Raw genomic sequence first — 20,055 nt, 5'->3', positions numbered from 1 at the left:
GAATCTTCTTTTGCCTTCCTAAAATGGCTGCAGAGTTAGTTATTCCAACACAACTATTTTCTTATATAAATATCATAGATAAGTTGAGCATTTGCATTTGAGCCTACTTCCTAAATCACTATTATGTGACACTCATTTCTGCCTTCCAATGCCAATGTCACACTATTTTAATTACTAACATTTTATAATACATTGTATTATATGTTGGAATTGGGCCATATTAATTATCCTATTTTTCAAAATTCTACTAGTTATTCATGCATATTAGTTATTCAATTAATTTTCTCAAAATTTTATACCAGTTTATCTTGTTCCTGAAACTACTGTTATTTTTCTTAAGGGTTTCTATAGATCAATTTTTATTTTTTAAATTAGTAATTTTATCAGAAAATACGGTCTAAATTTTCATATGTTCAACTCTAATGTACCTCTCAGTTGAGTTTCGTAGTTTCCTTTAATCCTGTGAACTTTTTTTGACTTTTGTTTTACATGATTTCCTTTTGTTATCACTACTTTTGTAAATGGGCTCCTTTTCCCCCTACATATTATTTACTATTGAAATAAGTATCTTCAATATTTAAACTGGGTACATTTTGCTTCAAGGTTTCTCTAAAGCACACAGGCTCTTTGGTTTGTGTCCATTTAATCAGAAGATTAATTTGACTCTTATATGTCCCCTGGCGAAAGCCAGTAGCAATGTCACTGCATACAAAGTACACCCAGCCAGCATGCAGGGAGTTCTATTTTCACTTTGTTTTCAAGAAACAATACCGGGCAAACAGATCTCTCTGGAGCAGGTGACTGGAAGTTTTCATGTGTAGAAAAAGCTAAAAGGATCAGGCATAAATGGAACAATCAATGTCCCCGACAGATTTCAACTTCAGCCTGGCTGTCCCTGTAATTTTATATATCCAATATATATCCAAACATTGATTCGCTTTAATAAATCAAAGTCTATGGACTTTGCCCTGTAAATCATCGTTCAACTTGTTTGGAATTCTGCTCCCCAAGAATAGACATCTTTTTAATGATAATTCATTTCACTGTGTCCGCAGTATTTGGACCTAAACTCTCTGATGCTTTGTAACTTTTATTCAGGAGACATGCAATCACAGAATTTAAGATCTAAAGAAATATTTACATTTATTTTTGAAAGCATTTTTATTAACCATGGGGAAGGATCAGAGACATAACACAGGGGAGATATTTTTTAAAGAAAACATGATTCCTCTGTTTCCACATGAACTTAACTCTTTACCCTCAAATGACAGTCACTGTTTAGCGAGATACTTGCTGTGTGTCATTACTCAGATATTGGCATTAAAAAAAAAAGGTAAGACCTGGGAGCTGACTGATTTTCTTGGCATCACTGTACCTACTGGTCAGGGTCTCTTGACTCCTGACTCCTTCAACTATATCACACTCATACTCAGTAACATTAGAAAACAGGGGCTAACTAAAATCAGAGACATCTTAAGGCTTTTCTAGTACATCCTGCTTCCCAAACCACATACCAGGAATAAAATGAACTGCTGCCTCCTCCATGTTCCTAGAATACCGTTCATAAAGCTAGTACAGCTCATAAATGCTAATGTAGAACGACTGGTTTTATGCATGGCTTTATTTCCCTTGCTAGATTTTGAAATCCTTGAGAGAGGGTACCAAACATACTCGTTTTTGTCTTCCCAGGGCCTACCCAGTTCCTCCCACATACTTACTTTCATCAAATATCCCTGGTATCAAATTCAACATATTATATGGCTATATTCGAGAATCATATTAAGGTTTGAGGACAAATGACTGAAATATATCATAGACAACTGCATGATAAAGTTCATTTGAAATTGAATTTGTAAAGGCGATCTCTCTGTAGATTCTAATTAATTCAGCTCATTTTTCAAAGTATACTAAATCACATGGAATCATTTCCATTAATGGCCTTGACGGCTCTCTTTCTTTCATAAAAACATTAACCCTAATCATTCTTTACTGCTTTCCTTTTACATCTTTTATAAAAAAACAAAACAAAAAAACATTTATATTATGTGAAACTTCCAAACCATCTTAATTCCATCAATATGTCTGCCTTGTACAATATGAACATAATTTCACTCTTCTCCTCTTTTTATACTTAGTGTAATTATTGATTGTATTAATTATATTCTCACAAACATACATAGATATTTATCTACCTAAAAATGGGAAGAAACAATGCGCACTGCACCCCTCAGAGGCTGTCTCTAAGGAAAGCCATGGAGTCAAGCAAAGGCAATCAGAGAAGACTTTCATGTTGTGCCCCGTGTGTCATCACAGGCTGAACCTTTCAGAAGGGGACCAGAAAAGAAAGACAAACAGCCGGGAGGGGAGACAGAGAGAACAGCAGCCATAGCTCCTGACATGGCTCACGAGGCTTAGCTGTTCATCCAGCTCTTCTAGTTGGGCAAACATGAGTGACTTTATGTTACTAGCCATCAAAAGAATGTGTCCAAGTCAGTAGTTGGTGGTACACTCCCAGTGAATAGTTGTAGCTCATAGTAGTAAACTTATCTCCGCAGGCATGGCCCAATCTTCACCCCTACATCCCTACTATCATCTTATCACATAACTTCCTACTGTCAAAGCAAAGAGAAAATAGAAAACTTGAACTAAAAATTGTCCCATAGACATAAAAGTGAAACTAAGAGACATTGATAAGAGAGTGGTGGTTACGGGGGGAGGGGGGAGAGGGAGAGGGAAAGGGGGAGGGGGAGGGGCACGAAGAAAACTAGATAGAAGGTGACAGAGGACAATCTGACTTTGGGTGATGGGTATGCAACATAATTGAACGACAAGATAACCTGGACTTGTTATCTTTGAATATATGTATCCTGATTTATTGATGTCGCCCCATTAAAAAAATAAAATTACTTTAAAAAGAAAAAAAAATGCCCCATATCCCCAAATTTCATATTCTGATTAACAGTATAAAGGCAGAAAATCTATATTGTACATACCCTGTTTAAAGATACTAGCAGCACTTTGTGAATATCATTCTTGAAACACTGTTTTGTAACCATATTTAGCTTGTGTTGATATTCAGTATTTTCTATGAATTCTTCTTGCATGCCTAAATGCAGAATAAATGCAAAAATATATACACAGATAAATATATACATATACGCATGCTTTTCTTGTAAAGATTTAAATTGAACAGATTGTCACTTGTTAGGAACGACCATAAATAACCCAACAATACACATGTTGTATTTTTTCCCAATACCTGTTTTCTTATCAAAGAAGAAAACCTTTACCCTAGTTTAGAAATTTATACAAATAATTCATTACTTAATATAAAATAAGTACAGTGAGTACACATATTTGCTGAATAAAAAGTAGCAAGGAGTTCTTTCTGGTGGAGGAATTTTCTGTAACAATCTTTTTTGTTTGAGTAGGCTGCACTCATCCAAGGAGCTAGGAGACTTCTGTGCAACAATAGACCACTAGAGAAAAGCTGAAAGTTATTTGAACAACAAAAAAGGACAGATATAAAATGTAGGCACAAAGGAGCAGCTGAAATCACAGTCTAAAGAACAAAAAGATTTGCATTTTATTATTATGCTGGCAAGGAGCATATAGTTATCTGGAAAACCCTCTAAGGCTGAAAAACAGTATTGTTATTTAAGGGAAACATATGCCTTATTAAGCTACATTGTAGCTGAACTATCCCAAACTGTTGGAAAAAAACTGGAAGTTGAAAACTTGGTTACACAACAGAAAATGAAGTAAAATTATTATAAATGAATGATGTTTCCAAAACCAAAGACTACAGAAATTATTATTAAGTCCTGGCGGGTTGCCTCAGCAATAGAGCGTTGGCTTGGTGTGTGGAAGTCCCAGGTTCGATTCCCAGTCAGGGTACACAGGAGAAGTGACCAGATCTGCTTTTGCACCCCTTCTCTCTCTCTCTTTTTCCCTCTCTCTTCTCCCGCAGACATGGCTGGGTTTGAGGAAGTTGGCCCCAGGCACTGAAGATGGCTCCATAGCCTGGCCTCAGGCACTAAAACAGCTCAGTTGCCAAGCAGCAAGCAGTGGCCCTAGAAGGGCAGAGTATTGCCTGGTAGGGGGCTTGCTAGGTGAATCCCTTTCTAGGTGCATGCGGAAGTCTGTCTCTGCTTCCCCACCTCTGACTTAAATAAATTAATATAAAAAGAAATAATTATCAATAAGCCAATTACTTTAAATCTCTCATTTTAAAATATCTATTAAGATAACCTATAAATGGGTTGTACCTAACTTTTCTTTTTCTTTAACAAAAATACAAATGTTAATTAACAATTAGTAACTATGGTATCAGAAAATTTTCCTACATGTTGGGAATGCCACAGTGAATAAGCCAGGCTGGACCAGACTCCTGGAATTTTCAGTTCTTATTTTAAAATTTATTCAAACAGGTTCTGACATTCACTATAGCTGTGTGACCTTGGGCAAATCACTTAAACTCTCTTTTACTCATTTTCAGTGACCAAGACTACATTAACTTTTGAGGCTGCCCATTATGTCACAAGCAGGTATGACCACAAAAAAAGCAGGCCTATTGAGTAGTAAAAACTTCATGCCACATGTAACAAGTCTTATTAAACACCTTTCTTATATAAAGACCAAATGAGCATTTCCAAAAATTTCATCCTTGGTTGTTGTTACATCACTTGAGGTTCTACTGTGCAGAATGGATATAATTTCCTTCCCATATAATAGTCCTTTAAATTGTATGAACTGCAAACTTAACAAGGGCCGAATCCATAACTTCATCATCCCCAGACCTCCAAAAGTTGCAAGCAAATTGCTTTAGATACAGCTGTTGTTCAATACACTTTTGTTACACAAATGTGTATTTTAAAGTGCCTACTCTGGAGTCAGGCTGCATAGATTGAATATCTGGCTCCATTATGTAAGCTGTGACCTTAAAATCTCTGCATTTTATGACTCAGTTGCATCATCTGTAAAAGGGCAACAACAACAAAAAGTAGTAAGTGCTTTATGGGTTTCTGTAAGAACTTAAAGGGTTAATAATATACATAAAGCACTTCAAATAATACCTGATACACTTTGAGTCCCTCATGTCATTAGGTATTACTGTTATTAGCTACAAATGAGGGGATTTAAACCTAATTTTTGTAGCCTCCTGAGTCACCCCTTCTCCAGATTACACACATTCGACTCCTCTTATCTTGTGGAAGTGATGTTATGCTTCTAATCACTATCTTCTGCACATTTTCCAATTTGCCTATGCCCCTTCTTAAAGAATTTTACACTGGGTCTTGAGTATTATTTTTTTAAGCAACTGGCTCAATCACTTCAATAAATTATTGGTATATACATAAAAAAATAAAAGACTTGAACAGTACTACTGAAAGAAACTTAGAGCCCTAACACCAGATGCAAGACATGGTCTTAAATTGGATGTCGAAATTATACATATTTGCTGTAATAAACAACTTGGTTACAGTTAAGGAAATCTCAATACGGTCTAGTTAATAAATGGGTACATGTACATCCAGATAACTTAGAAGCACCTCAACTTAACACATTCAAATCAGAAGTATATTCAACCTCAGAACTACTGGGGCACTGATACCATAGTTACTAAGTGACATATAGAATGGTATGTTAGGCAACAGTAAGGTATGATGTGGCATGGTGTGGTATAACGTGAATATGACATGGTAGTAAAGCAGAGGGTTAAACCTTTTTTTACCTAATAGAAAAATGTATTTATATATTGACAGACTTATAAAATGTGTCTATTCATTAATATGTATTTTCATATATAAGCACAATCATAAAATTATAAAATTATTTTTAAAGGCACATGTTTAATATATCTAAATATCATTGTTAATTGATCATTTAATTACACCATTTACCACATCTAAATGATTATTGACTAGCAATGCCGCTTCAGGGTCAATCTAAGAACAGTAAAAGAAAAATCATATTTGAAACTTGTTTTGATCTAAAAGAGTATGATTTTATTAACTAAAAGATCTACTTCTAAATGTCTTTTGGTTAATCTTTGAAACTGAAGTCCACCTTCAAAATAATAAGGCTGACACTTTGCAGGATAATCAAAAGGGTTTCGTTTTCTCTTTATTTTTGCAATCTAAAAACAAAATTTTTAAAAACAGTAATATTTTTTTGAGCAAAATTATCCCTGTTAAATTATATCTCAAAAGTTGACAACCATGAATGGGACACTATGATTCAATTCAAAGCATATTTATTAAAAAACTATTTTTTGGTCAAGGTACCAGAAGATTAAAAATAAATGACTGCATAAACATCTGTCCTAGAAAATACTTATATTCTATTACTGACAATACTCATATTCAGAAATATAAAACACCTATATGATGATAAATAGTGTTAGGTTTATGAGGATTTCATTTAAAAAGGAAAAAAACTGGCTTCAAAAAAACAGAAATTTTAAAGAACCAGAAACAGTAATATCCCTGATAGCAATAATCAGAAAGTCACGTCAAATGTATCCCCTATACTTCCGTCCTCTCCTCCATTGCGGGGCCCCCACCATGTTGCACCAGAGGACTAGCATCGCCTCCAGCCCAATATTTCCCTGTGAGCATGGACCTCCTGCCACTCACGCTCAACAGCACAGGGCCACTGTTACAGGCTGCAGATCTAGTCTTGACAATACAGTTTGAAAACACCTTTAATAAACTGGAATTGACCTCTATTAATAAAGCCCAAGTTTCTCAGTGTGGCAGTCAAGGCCCTTCACATCCAGTCACCCCTGGGCCCGACTCTCTGCTCCACGCTTCACTCACCACCACCGCAGACGCTGGCACATTCTCCTTCTGCTTCAAATGTCCTTGCTGAACTTTCCTCCAGGTCAGCTCTGCCCCCCCCCCCGCCTTCAACAATATCATAAACGCTGACCTACTTCTCTGAATAAGTTATTTATGCCTCAGTATCCTCGTAGCCTTTATACAAATATCTATAGTAGCTCTTCTCATACTGTCTGAAAATTAATTATTAACATATATCCATCTACCTCTCAGCTCCTATAATAGTACAATCATGCTTGCTTTTTTTATACTTATCTTTCATTCCGTTGTAACCATCACAATGTTTAGAACATGATGCACTTAATAAATATGTGTTGAATGAATGCAGGAGCAGTTGTTTTAAGTGGATTCTGAAGGACAAATAGGTCCCAACAGATGTAACTAGGAGGTAAGGGGGGAGGGTGGAAGTTGCTGAGGTTAATGAGTAAAAGCCACATGGCTGTATTTGAGAAATATTAATTCAACAACAAAGTAAAAAAAACTAAAAAGAGCCAAAAGAAAAAAGTGTGAAAATAAGTTAGCTACTTTCTACTTCAGACACAAACAAAAACAAAAATAATTTGGACTCAGCGATGCCAACAGAAATAGAAAAGAATTATAATAATAATTCAAAGGAGATGGACACTCTCCTTTGAAGTAAAACTCCACACTCTACACTGTAATTATGTTTTGCATAAATAAATCATTGAATTTTCTTATTAAGTTTCTTTGTAAATCAATCTGAATATTCCATGTCACTTTCTTTTATTTTTGGATTAGTGGAAAGATTTGCATTTGTTTGGCAGAAAATGATCCTTTAATTTTTGCCTAGAAAGTTAATGCTTGTTAAAAATCAAAAATCCACTTAAATCGCTATCTCTTCCCAAAATCAATTACATAACTTACCTGGAACTATAAAATGTAAAATAGCTCGAAGTGCCTCCAGCTGCACTGATAACGATGTCTGGTGACTTTTCATAACGGTTATTATTCTGGGGGCCACTACTGCCATTATATCCAGGGAAGTATTACTAGAGATGCAATATTGAAATGCTTATTAAAAATACAAGCTGAGTTCATTGTATAAGCACCAATTTGAAACTAATGCACAGAAACAGGCTGTATGAAAGTGCACAAAAGGCTATATGAAAATGCATTTGAATTCAGTGATATAAACATAGATGATTTTAACTATTCTTTAATTAAACTTTAACCTCAAGAAGTTGAATTCACAGTAAGCAGGGAACTCTCTTACTTAGTTTCAAACACTAACAGCTTTCATACAATCAACACATGGGTTAATGGCAACAACCCTGGAAAGTATCAATAGATGTTATTATCTCAACTTTCCAGATAAAGAACTGAGGCTGAAAGCAGTTAAATATCAAGGTCCTATCTCTAGAAGGTACAGAGCCAGGGCTACAATGCAAACTCATCTGACCCCCAGGCAAGGGCTCTTTACATCAGACCACCTGCCTGTTCCAGAGTAATAGCAGTGGACTTCTTACACGGTTCTAACTAGTTTTGTTTGCATTTAAATCCTGATTTCTTTAAGGCATTTCAGTTCTCTTTCTTAACTTTTTTTCAATTACAGTTTACATTGAATACTATTCTGTATTAGTAATCATATACTTTACAAAGTAGTTCTCCCAATATTTCCAGTACCCAACCTGGTACCAAACATAGTTATTACAGTACTATTGACTACATTCCCTATTCTGTACTTTATATCCCATGACTATTTTGTGACTACCAATCTGTACTTCCCAATCCCTTCACCTTTTCCACCCAGTCCCCTAACTCCCTTCCTCTCCAGCAACCATCAGTCTGTTCTCTGTGTCTATGAGTCTGTTTCTGTTCTGTTTATTTTGTTCTTTAGAGTCCTCATGCAAGTGAAATCATATGGTATCTGTCATTCGCCGTATTATTTCACTTAGCATAACACCCCCTAGGTCCATCCATGCTGTCACAGATGGTAAGATTGCACTCTTTCTTAAGGCCAAGTAGTATTCAGTAAAATGAACCATGTTCTCGCTTTGCATGGTTCCATGGTCACTGAGATATAGTCTTTCTTTTCCACCTTAGAGTTCCAGTTTAAATACACCCTTCTTTGTTGCTGTGGTGACCCCAGGTGGGCTCTTACCAGTGTGCCTTTTACACATTACTGCCATTGCAGTATCACCCTGTACTGTAACTATCTGTTAACACATCAGTCTCCCCAAATAGACAGTGCATTTTCAGCAGCAGGCATGCCGTCACAGTTAACTCTGAATCCCCAGGACTAGATTAGTATGTTTGTTACATATGAGAAAATAGCCAGAAATATTAATTGCCCAGAATCTACAGAATCTTGAATGCAGGTTATTGTACTGTGCTTTCATCTCTTTTATAAAAATTCACACACTTCCAGGACCATAAAGACCATTTAGAATGAACTTCATTTTTATGTTCAAGAGCAACATTTAGATGAGAGAAATAAAACTCAAAAATATGATATATATATATATATAAACATAAGTAGATTACTAGACTGATGATAAAAGTGATATAACCCCATTCCTTATAAGTCTGTAGAGATGGTTGCTACATACAATTCCTCATGCTGTATGCAAGTCATTTATTCAAATATAACAGCAGCATTAATAATAATAGCTCTGATTTACTGAGTGCTTAAAACGCACCAGGGATTATCTTAATCCCTTTTTAAAAATTAATTCATGCAATTACACACATATAATTTATGATGCTATTACTTATCCCTCTTTATCAATGAGGCTCCTAAAGTTTAAAAACAAAATATTTGGCTCAAATTAGTGGAAAAGCCAGGACACAAAATAGTGTTTATGGCACATATGTTTTTCTTTTCTTTTTGTTTGAAATTTACTCAGACTATGACAAAGCTACCTCACATTCTTTGACATAACAGCATGCAAAAGGGCACCGAGCATGTCCTGGCAACCCTCACCCACCCAGATCTGGTCTCTGTTATGTCACTAGCCAGTCATGTAATCTTAACATACCCAGACCTGGACTACAAGAATAAACTTTCCCCAACTAAGGAATGAGCAGGAAGAGAAGACAAAGTTAATTCAAAAGAAGCAGCAATCACAAATATTAGTTGTGAAAAAACAACAATTAGAAGCCATATCCTGATTTGAACTTTTATACCTTTCACACACAATAATTTGAACAACTATTTAAGGTGATGTGCTGTGTAACTGCAATTTGGCAAGACGTAAACAGGAAGCATTAAGCACAAAAGCAAATCAGTGACATATTTCTACAATCTCTACCATCCCTTTCAATATTCAGATAAAATAAGTCTATGATATCATGACATGAGATTATAATATTCGGTGTTCCAATTTTCAAATGCCTTGTTTTCCTTTTCATGTTTAGAAATATGCTTGAGATATTGATATTCTACCTTGTCCAATATTATGTATTCTGCATAAGTTCATAAATCTATATTACCTTCCTTCAAAAAGATGATTGAGCATTTTGCAGCCACTTTCTGCCACTTCAGGCGAATGTATATGCTTCTGCATTAACTCCAACACGTTCAGGTATATTCCTTTTGATAACAGGATATTTCTGAAACTAACTACAAGATGTTTTAATGTTACTTGTAGCCATGTGTGCACATTGCAATGACACAGAATACTAAGGTAGTCCAAAATCATAGGAAAGTATAGACAAGTACATACATCATTTCTATTTCTTTGACAACCAAAAGAGTATTAATGTTTGTTTCTTTATAATATATACCATTTCAAATTGTTTTTCACTTGTTAACCATTTGTTAAAGTTTTAATTTTAAAAATTTCATTCACAAAGTAGACTGATCAATGGAATCACATATCCTAGTCCATGTGAAAAGAGCAGTTTTATAGAATAATATACTGCTCCCAAAAATTAGGGGATATTTCAAAATGAATATAAAGCAATTAAAAAAAGAAACGTTTGATTTTTTTTTAAACAAGAACATTAGAAAAGCAAAACGACAAGTCAAAGACAATTGTTTGATCATGCAAATGAGATCCAAAATGAACTTTTATTTCATTGGTGAAAATGCACTATACAAAAGGCTGAAAGTACTGGAGCATCTGCATGTTCCCTGATCCCCCAATTTTTGTGAGCAGTGCATTTTAAAAATAACGCCCTCCAAAATAAGAATGAAAATTAAATGTCATTCTAATATTTAAAACAATTTCACAAAATAACTGTGCTTCTATACAGCTAACACTCACTAGGTATACCTGACATTAGTGATCTGGGGGTAAGTTACAGGTATGTGGAGATAGTGACCACCTCTCAGCACCTGGGGGACCATAACGTGGAGCCAGGAATGGAACCAGGCTGGATGCCTTCAGCCTTGAGCTACCTTCTCCATTAAGCCTAGTGGTCTGTACAAGCTTCTCATTTCTAGGTATGCCTTCATGTGCAAAGCAATAAAAAAAAACCCTGGTATACATGGTAAATAATTGCATATTTTCACAATGTAATACCAAGGCTTAACTTTAACTGCCATGGTTTACACGTGGGGATTTTAATATTTCATTTTTTTTCTCACTTACAGTATAGTTATAATGAATAGATGTGCGTTCTTTTAAACACAGAGACCTTCTAATTTTCAAAAGTATTTTCTGTTTCAATATTGCCTAACTGGTAAAAGTGTTTGACATAAAAATGTATAACTTTTGGGGTAAAATGGCGTTCCGACGTTTACGTTGTTTTCCGTGGAACTTTTGGTTATAATTTTTTTTGGGTTTTTTGGCAGGTTTATGTGTGAGACTGTTGATAGCACAATAATATGTAAGTCCATATAATACCTATTATAAAAGATAAACTGTAAAATACGCGGTTCCCCATTTGGGGCCCATGGAACGTTCTATGTTTAAAATTGACAATATTTAGGTACAGCAGTAATTCATAGTTTGTTTTTTGCTTCTGCAGTTTTCAGGGCAGTAAGGCTGCTAGAGAATTTCTTAGTGTTAAAGATATAGAACTACTCATAAATGACGAACTTTTTGACCAATTAGAACAAGAAACTATCGATATAGTTGAACTGCCTCCCAATAACTTGGATGCAGTAGCAGATTGTGAGTAACTTGACGAAAATATGTTAGAAGACACTCTTCCTCAGGATGTTCCTGGTCAATGAGAAGTACATTCTAGTGCCTTAGAAGACATCCCATCATCTATGCAAAAACAAAATGTAAAGAGTTGCCCAAGAGTGACTGGAAAAATAGGTCAAAAAGTTTTGCAGCAGTACATTACAGAATGATAATTTATCTGCCATGAAATAAAAAATAACTCAACATTTGAAAAATAAATCACCTGTTGACATATTTGAAGAATTTTTTGATGAAGATTTGCTAAGCTACATAGTAACCCAAAGTGTAATGTATGCGAGACAAAACAACAGACATAATTTTGACCTTTCAACAAATTGCCTTAGAAAGTTTATTGGAATATTTTTGTTATCTGGATACCATTCCTTACCACAGGAACAATTATACTGGTGTGAGGATGAAGATATGAATCTTACCTGTGTTAGAAACTGTATGCCAAAGCACAGGTTTTTAGAAATAAAAAGAAACTTGCATTTCAACGACAATAGTTCCATAGTTGCCATGGAAAAGAAAGATAAACTTTTTAAAATTCGGCCTCTGATTGACAAATTGAATTCAAAGTTTAAAAAGTTCAGAATATTTGCTCAAAAGCTTTCAGTCAATGAGCAAACAGTAAGATATTATGGACACCTCTTCTTGAAACAATTTATAAGAGGAAAGCCAATCAGGTTTGGTTTCAAACAATGGGCCATGTGCTGCTCTGAAGCTGGGTATTGTTTTCATATGGATATTTATGAAGGAAAATGTGAAGAACAACAAGTTGTCAGTGGTGTACCAGTCGCTGTAATAATGAGGATGACTTCTTTTCTGCAGTATCCATCAGAATATGAAGTATTTTTCGACTTCTTTACCAGCTTTGAATTATTATTGAGACTGAAAGAATGTAATATAAAGGCAACAGGAACAGCTCGGTAAAATAGAATGAATAAGTGTCCCTTGAAATCTGATAGCATTATGAAAAAAGAACAACGTGGGTCATACGATTACTGTTACGATAAAAATAATGACATTTTTGCATTGATTCAGAATGAGAATAACTGTGTCAAAATTATGTCAACTTATTTAGGAGTACTACCTTTAGAAAAAGTGAAAAAATATTCTAAGAAAGAAAAGAAAGAATGTCGAGGGGATAGACCACATTGTAGGGCAATATAACAAATACATGGGTGGTGTTGACAAGCTGGACTGGAATGTCCAAAAGTATCACATCAAATTTAGAGGGAAGAAGTGGTATTGTCCTCTTTTTACAAATGCCATTGATGTCGCTATTGTTAACATCCATGCTCTCTATAATGCTTCGAATGAAAGCATGTCATTATTAGACTTCAGATGCAACATTGCATGAACATATATGAAGAAAGACTCATTATCCAACCCTAAAGTCACCAAAGAACCCAGTTCAAGCATGACAAGGAGAAGCTGTGAACCTGAAGGTGTTAGATTTGATCCAATTGGACATGTATTGGAAAGGGCCTGTGAAGAAAAGCAAAGGAAATGTGCTGTATGTGGCACAAATGTGCACAAGCAGTGTAGAGAATGTAATGTTGCAGTACATGTCAATTGCTTTCCTGTTTGCCATAGAAACTGAATTTTTCTTGTGTGTGTAATACTGGCTGTGCTGCCAAAATTTTGAGACAGAATGTTCCATGAGCCCTAAATGGGTATCAATAAAAAATTATTAAAACCAACTAAATTTTTTTTCAAATACAGACAATTTTATTTCCTACTTCCATTTTCAAACAAAATACACCCCAAAAAAATCATAAATATAAACTTGGCATCTACTGGGAAACACAAAGATATGGTTTATAGCTAGTTTTACATTCTATGTAGAAAAGTAAACATATTCCAACAATAATGATTATAGCCTAACCAGGCAGAGGTGCAGTGGAGAGAGCATAGGTCTGGGATGTGGAGAATCCAGGTTCAAAACCCCAAGGTCTCCAGCTTGAGCATGGACTCCTCAGGTTTGAGCATGGGCTCATCAGCTTGAACCCAAGGTTGCTGGCTTGAGCAAGGGGTTACTAGGTCTGCTATAGCCCCACGATCAAGGCACATATGAGAAAGCAATCAATGAACAACTAAGGTGCTGCAACAAAGAATTGATGCTTCTCATCTCTCTCCCTTCCTGTCTAGCTGTCCCTATCTGCCCCTATCTCTGTCTCTCTCTGTCTCTTTCACATAAAAAATAATAATAATGATTACAGAATGATTCCCTCCTCCAATAAACATTTTCACTAAATACAAATCCAATATTTTAAAGTCTCCATTTACATATCAATTGTTTTGAAACGTCTGTATATAAATATCAATTCCAACATTATACAATATAATTTGATATAGTGAAAGCCGTAGAAAATGAAACTTATGAAGTTTTAACTTAAGTATTTTGAAATACGAGTTATCAATTTTAAATTGAGAAGGGAAAAAACAACTCAGATATAAGTAGAAGTGATAAACACATTTTAAATTACCTCCAACTGAGAAATCAGCTAAGATATCACAAATCAAAATGTGATAAGAAATTGGTTATTTTGCTTAATTACATAAGAATTTTTAATAACGCATCCTAAAGTGCTAAATTCTAACCAAAGAGATACTTTAAAATATAGAAGTTACTCTAGACAAGCAGTTCTCATACGTTAAGTGTGCCTAGAATCACCTGCGGGACTGATAAAACACAGACTGAGCCCCAACTCCAGAATTTATGATTCAGTAGGTCTATAGGGGGCTCTAGAATTGACACTTTTAACAAGTTCCCAGGCAACGTGGCTGGTCCAGGAACCTCATTTTAAGAACCATTGTCTTTGCCTGACCAGGCGGTGGCGCAGTGTATAGAGTGTCAGACTGGGACGTGAAGGGCCCAGGTTTGAAATTCCGAGGTCGCCAGCTTGAGCGCGGGCTCATCTGGCTTGAGCAAGGGGTCACTTGGTCTGCTGTAGCACTCGAGTCAAGGCACATATGAGAAAGCAATGAACAATCCTAAGGAGCCTCAATGAAGAACTGATGCTTCTCATCTCTCTCCCTTCCTGTCTGGCTGTCCCTAACTGTCCCTCTCTCTGTCTCTATCTCTGTCACACAAAAAAAGAAATTACTGTCTTTATTTTTATATTACTAATTATATTAATATAATATGTACTAATATACAATATTAATAAAAATATATATTAATTGGAAGATTAACCCAATTTGAGACTTGAAAACTGAAAATATAAATTTCATGAAACACTAGACCTATTAGAAATTACAACATAGAGTCACTTTAGAGTTTCTAGAACATTTTACACATTTTATTTCTTTTACCAGTTACCTGCATAATACTCTTGATCTCATTCATTTCATTTCAGTGATAAATTGTCTGCTTTAAAAGACCAACAACAATATACAATATCCTTCGTGTCTTTACTTCAATAGTCACCTTCTTTCATGACTGCCTCGTCACAATTTTATCTCCTTGAACCCCTAACAGATATCCTGCAAAAAAAATTGCTTCATTTTTTTCTTACCCACCTGACAGAGCAGATAGTTTTATTTAGTCTTATTATCTATCTTCCCCCTAGATTTTAAGCTCCACAAGCCTGGTATTTCTATTTAATTGATGTATCCCATGTGCCTGAGGCATTGTGTGGTACGTAGCAGGAATTCAATAAATATTAACTGAGTTAATTAATTAAATGAAAAATGTCACACACGATGTTTGGTTCTTTGCCTTGGGGCCAGTGGCAGAACCCAATTCTTCTGGCTTCCAATTTCATCATTCTTCTAAAAAAAAAAAGCCATATCCAGCCCCTTCACTCCCAACATCTTTCAACGAGGAGGTGCCCGCGAAGATTGGTGAGTGAGCTGCTCGATGCCTTAATACTTTCCTAAGGCAGAAATCCAAGGACAATAGTACAAAGGGATCTAAGGACACTTCACCTGGCAGGTGGCCAAGAGCAAAGAAATAAGGAACCAGAAAAAGCTGAGAACTGGTTCTGAACAAAGATAGCAAGGTTGACTTCAAATGTAACTGATCTTCAGATACCATAATAAGAGTAGCCCAAATCTCACAAAATCATGGTTATTTTGTTGGCGTATCAATGATGATTTCCAGGTGGTTAAGAATTACAGCACCAACACAGTGTTGTCTGTACACAGTAAAGGTCGGTCTACTCTCCTAGATGCCCCACACAAAAATAGTCCAGTCTGGTCCTCATTTTCAGGAACGAGATCTCTATTTAGCCTCTGTGCAGTAGAAGACAGTAATTCAAGAGGACAATTTCCTTTCTTACCACTCCTGCTCTGATTCATTATCCCCAAAGGCGCCCCCTGTCGGTCTCTAAGGACTTCTGGCAGCCTAAGCCTTTTATTCAAGTCCCATCTGAGAAGTGGAGTTAGAAGTGTTTCTCCTCTGGATTTGACTTACATAACAATGTAGAAGAACATGCAATGAGGTGGTTTCTTGATTCTTTTCACTCTATCCAGCTTCTCTACTACATTGGTCCCTGTTTGAGGTGTTTAGTATTTTTCTCTCTTTTCCTTTTCTGAAAATATCCTGCAAGAACTGCCAAGTCCCAAAGCCTTTAAAATGAGTTCTCCCCCAAGATTTTCTGGCAGTATTTCCTGTTCAGGTGGGCGGAAATCTGAATAGCCTGAATCTCAGTTTTAAACCTCTAGAGTCTTTCCAAAACTCTAACAGCCAGGTTTTTTCTCTTTCCTTCACAACACAAAGCTATACAACTTACATGTGAAGGACTATCTTCTTTTTTTTTAATTTTTATTTATTCATTTTAGAGGGAGAGAGAGAAAGAGAGAGAGAAGGGGGAGGAACAGGAAGCATCAACTCCCATATGTGCCTTGACCTGACAAGTGCAGGGCTTCAAACCAGCGACCTCAGCATTCCAGGTCAACGCTTTATCCACTGTGCCACCACAGGTTAGGCCTGGATTATTTTCAAAAATAAAATTTATAGTGGACAATTTCAGCAAATTTTAAAACAATGACTATCTCTCTACCCATTGTATTTCCAGAAAATTTTCCTAAGAAAATAACAGGAACAGTGTATAAACCAAAATGAAAAAGAGGAACCATTTGGTGTTTATTATAGGCACTAAAAAAAAAAAAAATCCCAGTGGACACAAGGTAAAAGTCCATCAATAAGAAATCAGTTTATAAAACAGAATATAGGCATACACTGGAAAACTACACAGCCATTAAAAAAGAAATTGTAAGAATTTATATTTGTCAACATAAAAAAGTTAAACTCTGTTTATAAAGAGATATAATTCCATTTCTGCATAAGAAATTAGAAATATATCATATATATCATGTGTGAGTACATATATAGAAGTCTAAAAGAAACACATCAAAATGTTTTTCTTCTTTATTTTTACTTATATAGCTAATATGTATATATTTATATATATACGTATATACTTTTATATATGTATATAAATATACATATCACATTTTTACAACACATTGCTTTTATAATTTAAAAAACACAAAATGTGTTCCTTTTTTATTTTTTAATATATGGCGCACCCCTTACCATTTTGCTCCAAGAGAGTGGACAGTGCATTGGCAGATGCCTGGAAGACTTCTTTCGATGAAGAATGCATCAGCATGGACAGCATCACTTCCCTGTGAGCTGGGAACCTTTCACAAATTCAACCACAGTGTTAATAATCATCATGTTAGTACTTTTCTCAAATACTCACTTATCATTGTCTAATCTCTCTAAAAAAGTAAGGGCATATTAGCATTTTATATCACCTCCACTTACAAGAGTGAATTATAATTAAGTAGTTTTATATTTAAACTTTAGATTTAAATTCATTAAATACTCATAAATTAGCATTTCTGTTTCTTCAAAGATGATAAGCAGTAGAGGGAGGGGAAGACTTAACAAATCTATAAAGAGGTGCTTGGAGTACACCTTTTTAGGTGTACCCCAAGATAAAATGAGAAAAAAAACATAATGGAAGCAAGAAAGGAAAACTAAAAAATTATAAAGCAGCAGCATGATTTTTTTAATGTAGAACACAGATATATTTTCTTTTCATAATATGTTTATTTTAAAGATCCCCATGGATACTGAGAAATCAGTGTGCTACACGAAGTGAAATTTATAACTGTGACACGAACCTACCTTCCCCTAATCTCTTGAAAAGACTGCTCAAAGTGGATCACGATTACTGTTTCTTTCGAAATGGGTATGTTTAATTAAATAGCATATGTGTTATTAATGCTCTTTTCACTGGCAGTGAATAGCTATGCAAACAGGCTGTCAGGATTTGAGATGTAGAATATTATTATTTAAGTTTCCAAGATAAGTCTTTCAAATTTTAAAATTCAGAGCATACCAAGAATGAACAGCACAAATGTAAACATTTGCCACAAGCGATGGTTTGTGACCCTGATACAAATCTGATATACCTAAACCAGCTGTTTACAGTGAATATCCTTGGAAGAGAATGCTGGGTTTATGATGCTTGAATACGTTCCCATTGAAAGCTTCCTGAAGAGCTGTCAGCTACAAAGAATGCTCTCAAAAGAAGACAGGTCAACATGCAACATCAGGTAGGGAATCAAATCACTGTGGGAGGGTTCCAAGCACATACTAAATCCTGGTATCGACAACCTGCTGGCTAGTCACTGCAGCAGAAAAGGTCACAGATGGCCCTGCGATTTCTGTCACCTGAAATTAATTAATATGGCATTTTTAAACAAACAGCCGTAAAATTGGAAGGTTCTTTCTTGATGATTCATAGTTTACTGAATGGCTCTTGATTCCAAATGTCTCAGTAATCCCTCTCAAATAGGCAGCCTTTTACTGACTACTGGAGGCAATGGGATGGAAATGTTGTATATCCACAACCATTCTGTGGCAGGAATTGAAACATAACACCTAGATCAAAAATATTTCTAACAATAAAATCTGCAGCGATGATCTTTTATATAGATTAAAATGGAACTAAAATTTTTGATCATATAAAATCAAAACCACTGACTGGCCATCTTCATCTCCAATCTTCTCGTGCAAACCGTGTTGGTACATAAGGAGATTGTTCAGGGCCCAGCATGCAGCCTCCTGGATTAGCGGAGGGAAAAAAAAACTGTCAAAACATTTCACCAAACAAACAATTCTAATTATAATATTTACAAAGGAGTCCAACCTGCACGAGCTTGTTCTTCCTATGTCCCGTTAAGGCTTTGTAACAGGCTTCTAGCCAAAACAATTTGTCTTCTTCCTCCTCCTCATTCTCCTGATTCTCATTCTTTTCTTCTAAGTCTTGATTTAAGAAAATGGTCTCAGCTTGAAAAATATATAAACACGTGCCTTACTTAGAGTTTGAATGACCAACTCTAAGTCCATGTTTCGAAACATTAACAGAGAGAGGTATTCTTTAGTAGGGGCCTTGGTTAATTAAAAAGACCTTTCTAATATATTACACACCTCATAATACTGCTAGTCCATCTAGATAAATGATCAAATGAGGATGAGGATGTCAAGCAAAACTAATGGAGTAGAAGGCAATTCACAGAGATTAGCTGTCCTATAACAAAGTCAAATCAAAGATATATTTGCTGATGTATAAACTTGGGAAAGGTTAGTTCCCTTTCAAGTATCCGCTATTGAAAAATGAGTTACAGTAGGACAGAAAGGGCATTTAATGGGTCCTTCTCTACATATGACTTTCTTGTTATAATGTTATCTGTTATATTGTTCACCATCAGGATCTCGTTCACCTGTAAGAATGTCCTTTGTCACACAGTTACTTACTGAGGAGCGCCAGGCAGCTGAGCGCTGCGATTTGCAGTGCCGCATTGTCCGAATACAGCTGCACAGCATTCACCACAAACTCATGGACCTCGTGTAACACCAGGATGTTAAAAAAATTACCTAAAAGTGAAGTGAGTTATTAACTGAGTTCTCATCCATGGAACTTAAAATTACCATTATTTATATAACAGTTTTTAAATCAATCAATTTAGCTAGTCATGGATATTTTAATGACATTAAAACAAATATTTACTTTAATTCAAATAGCTTAAGATGATTGCTTAAAGTTTTAAAAATTTATTCCAGGCAGTCATTCAATAATCTTACTTAGACA

At 35.4% G+C, this 20,055-nt stretch overlaps 1 protein-coding gene across 2 annotated transcripts in view; it reads right to left on the bottom strand.

The window, feature by feature from the left end:
- LRRK2 (leucine rich repeat kinase 2) overlaps nt 1-20,055 on the bottom strand; it is a 158,777-nt gene that overhangs the window by 120,660 nt on the left and 18,062 nt on the right. For both annotated transcript variants that reach the window (XM_066258115.1, XM_066258116.1), the window contains 7 exons: nt 19,722-19,841; nt 19,114-19,253; nt 18,949-19,028; nt 17,487-17,593; nt 10,296-10,425; nt 7,728-7,852; nt 2,994-3,106 (listed from right to left, as the gene is read on the bottom strand). In XM_066258115.1, coding sequence (XP_066114212.1) covers nt 2,994-3,106; nt 7,728-7,852; nt 10,296-10,425; nt 17,487-17,593; nt 18,949-19,028; nt 19,114-19,253; nt 19,722-19,841 — 815 coding nt within the window. The remainder of the gene's footprint in view (nt 1-2,993; nt 3,107-7,727; nt 7,853-10,295; nt 10,426-17,486; nt 17,594-18,948; nt 19,029-19,113; nt 19,254-19,721; nt 19,842-20,055) is intronic.

This window comes from Saccopteryx bilineata, chromosome 2 (genome assembly GCF_036850765.1).
Source record: "Saccopteryx bilineata isolate mSacBil1 chromosome 2, mSacBil1_pri_phased_curated, whole genome shotgun sequence".
Taxonomy (NCBI): Eukaryota; Metazoa; Chordata; class Mammalia; order Chiroptera; family Emballonuridae; genus Saccopteryx; species Saccopteryx bilineata.
The sequence above is the reverse complement of the archived record's forward strand: the minus strand, read 5'-3'. Positions and strand labels throughout refer to the sequence as shown.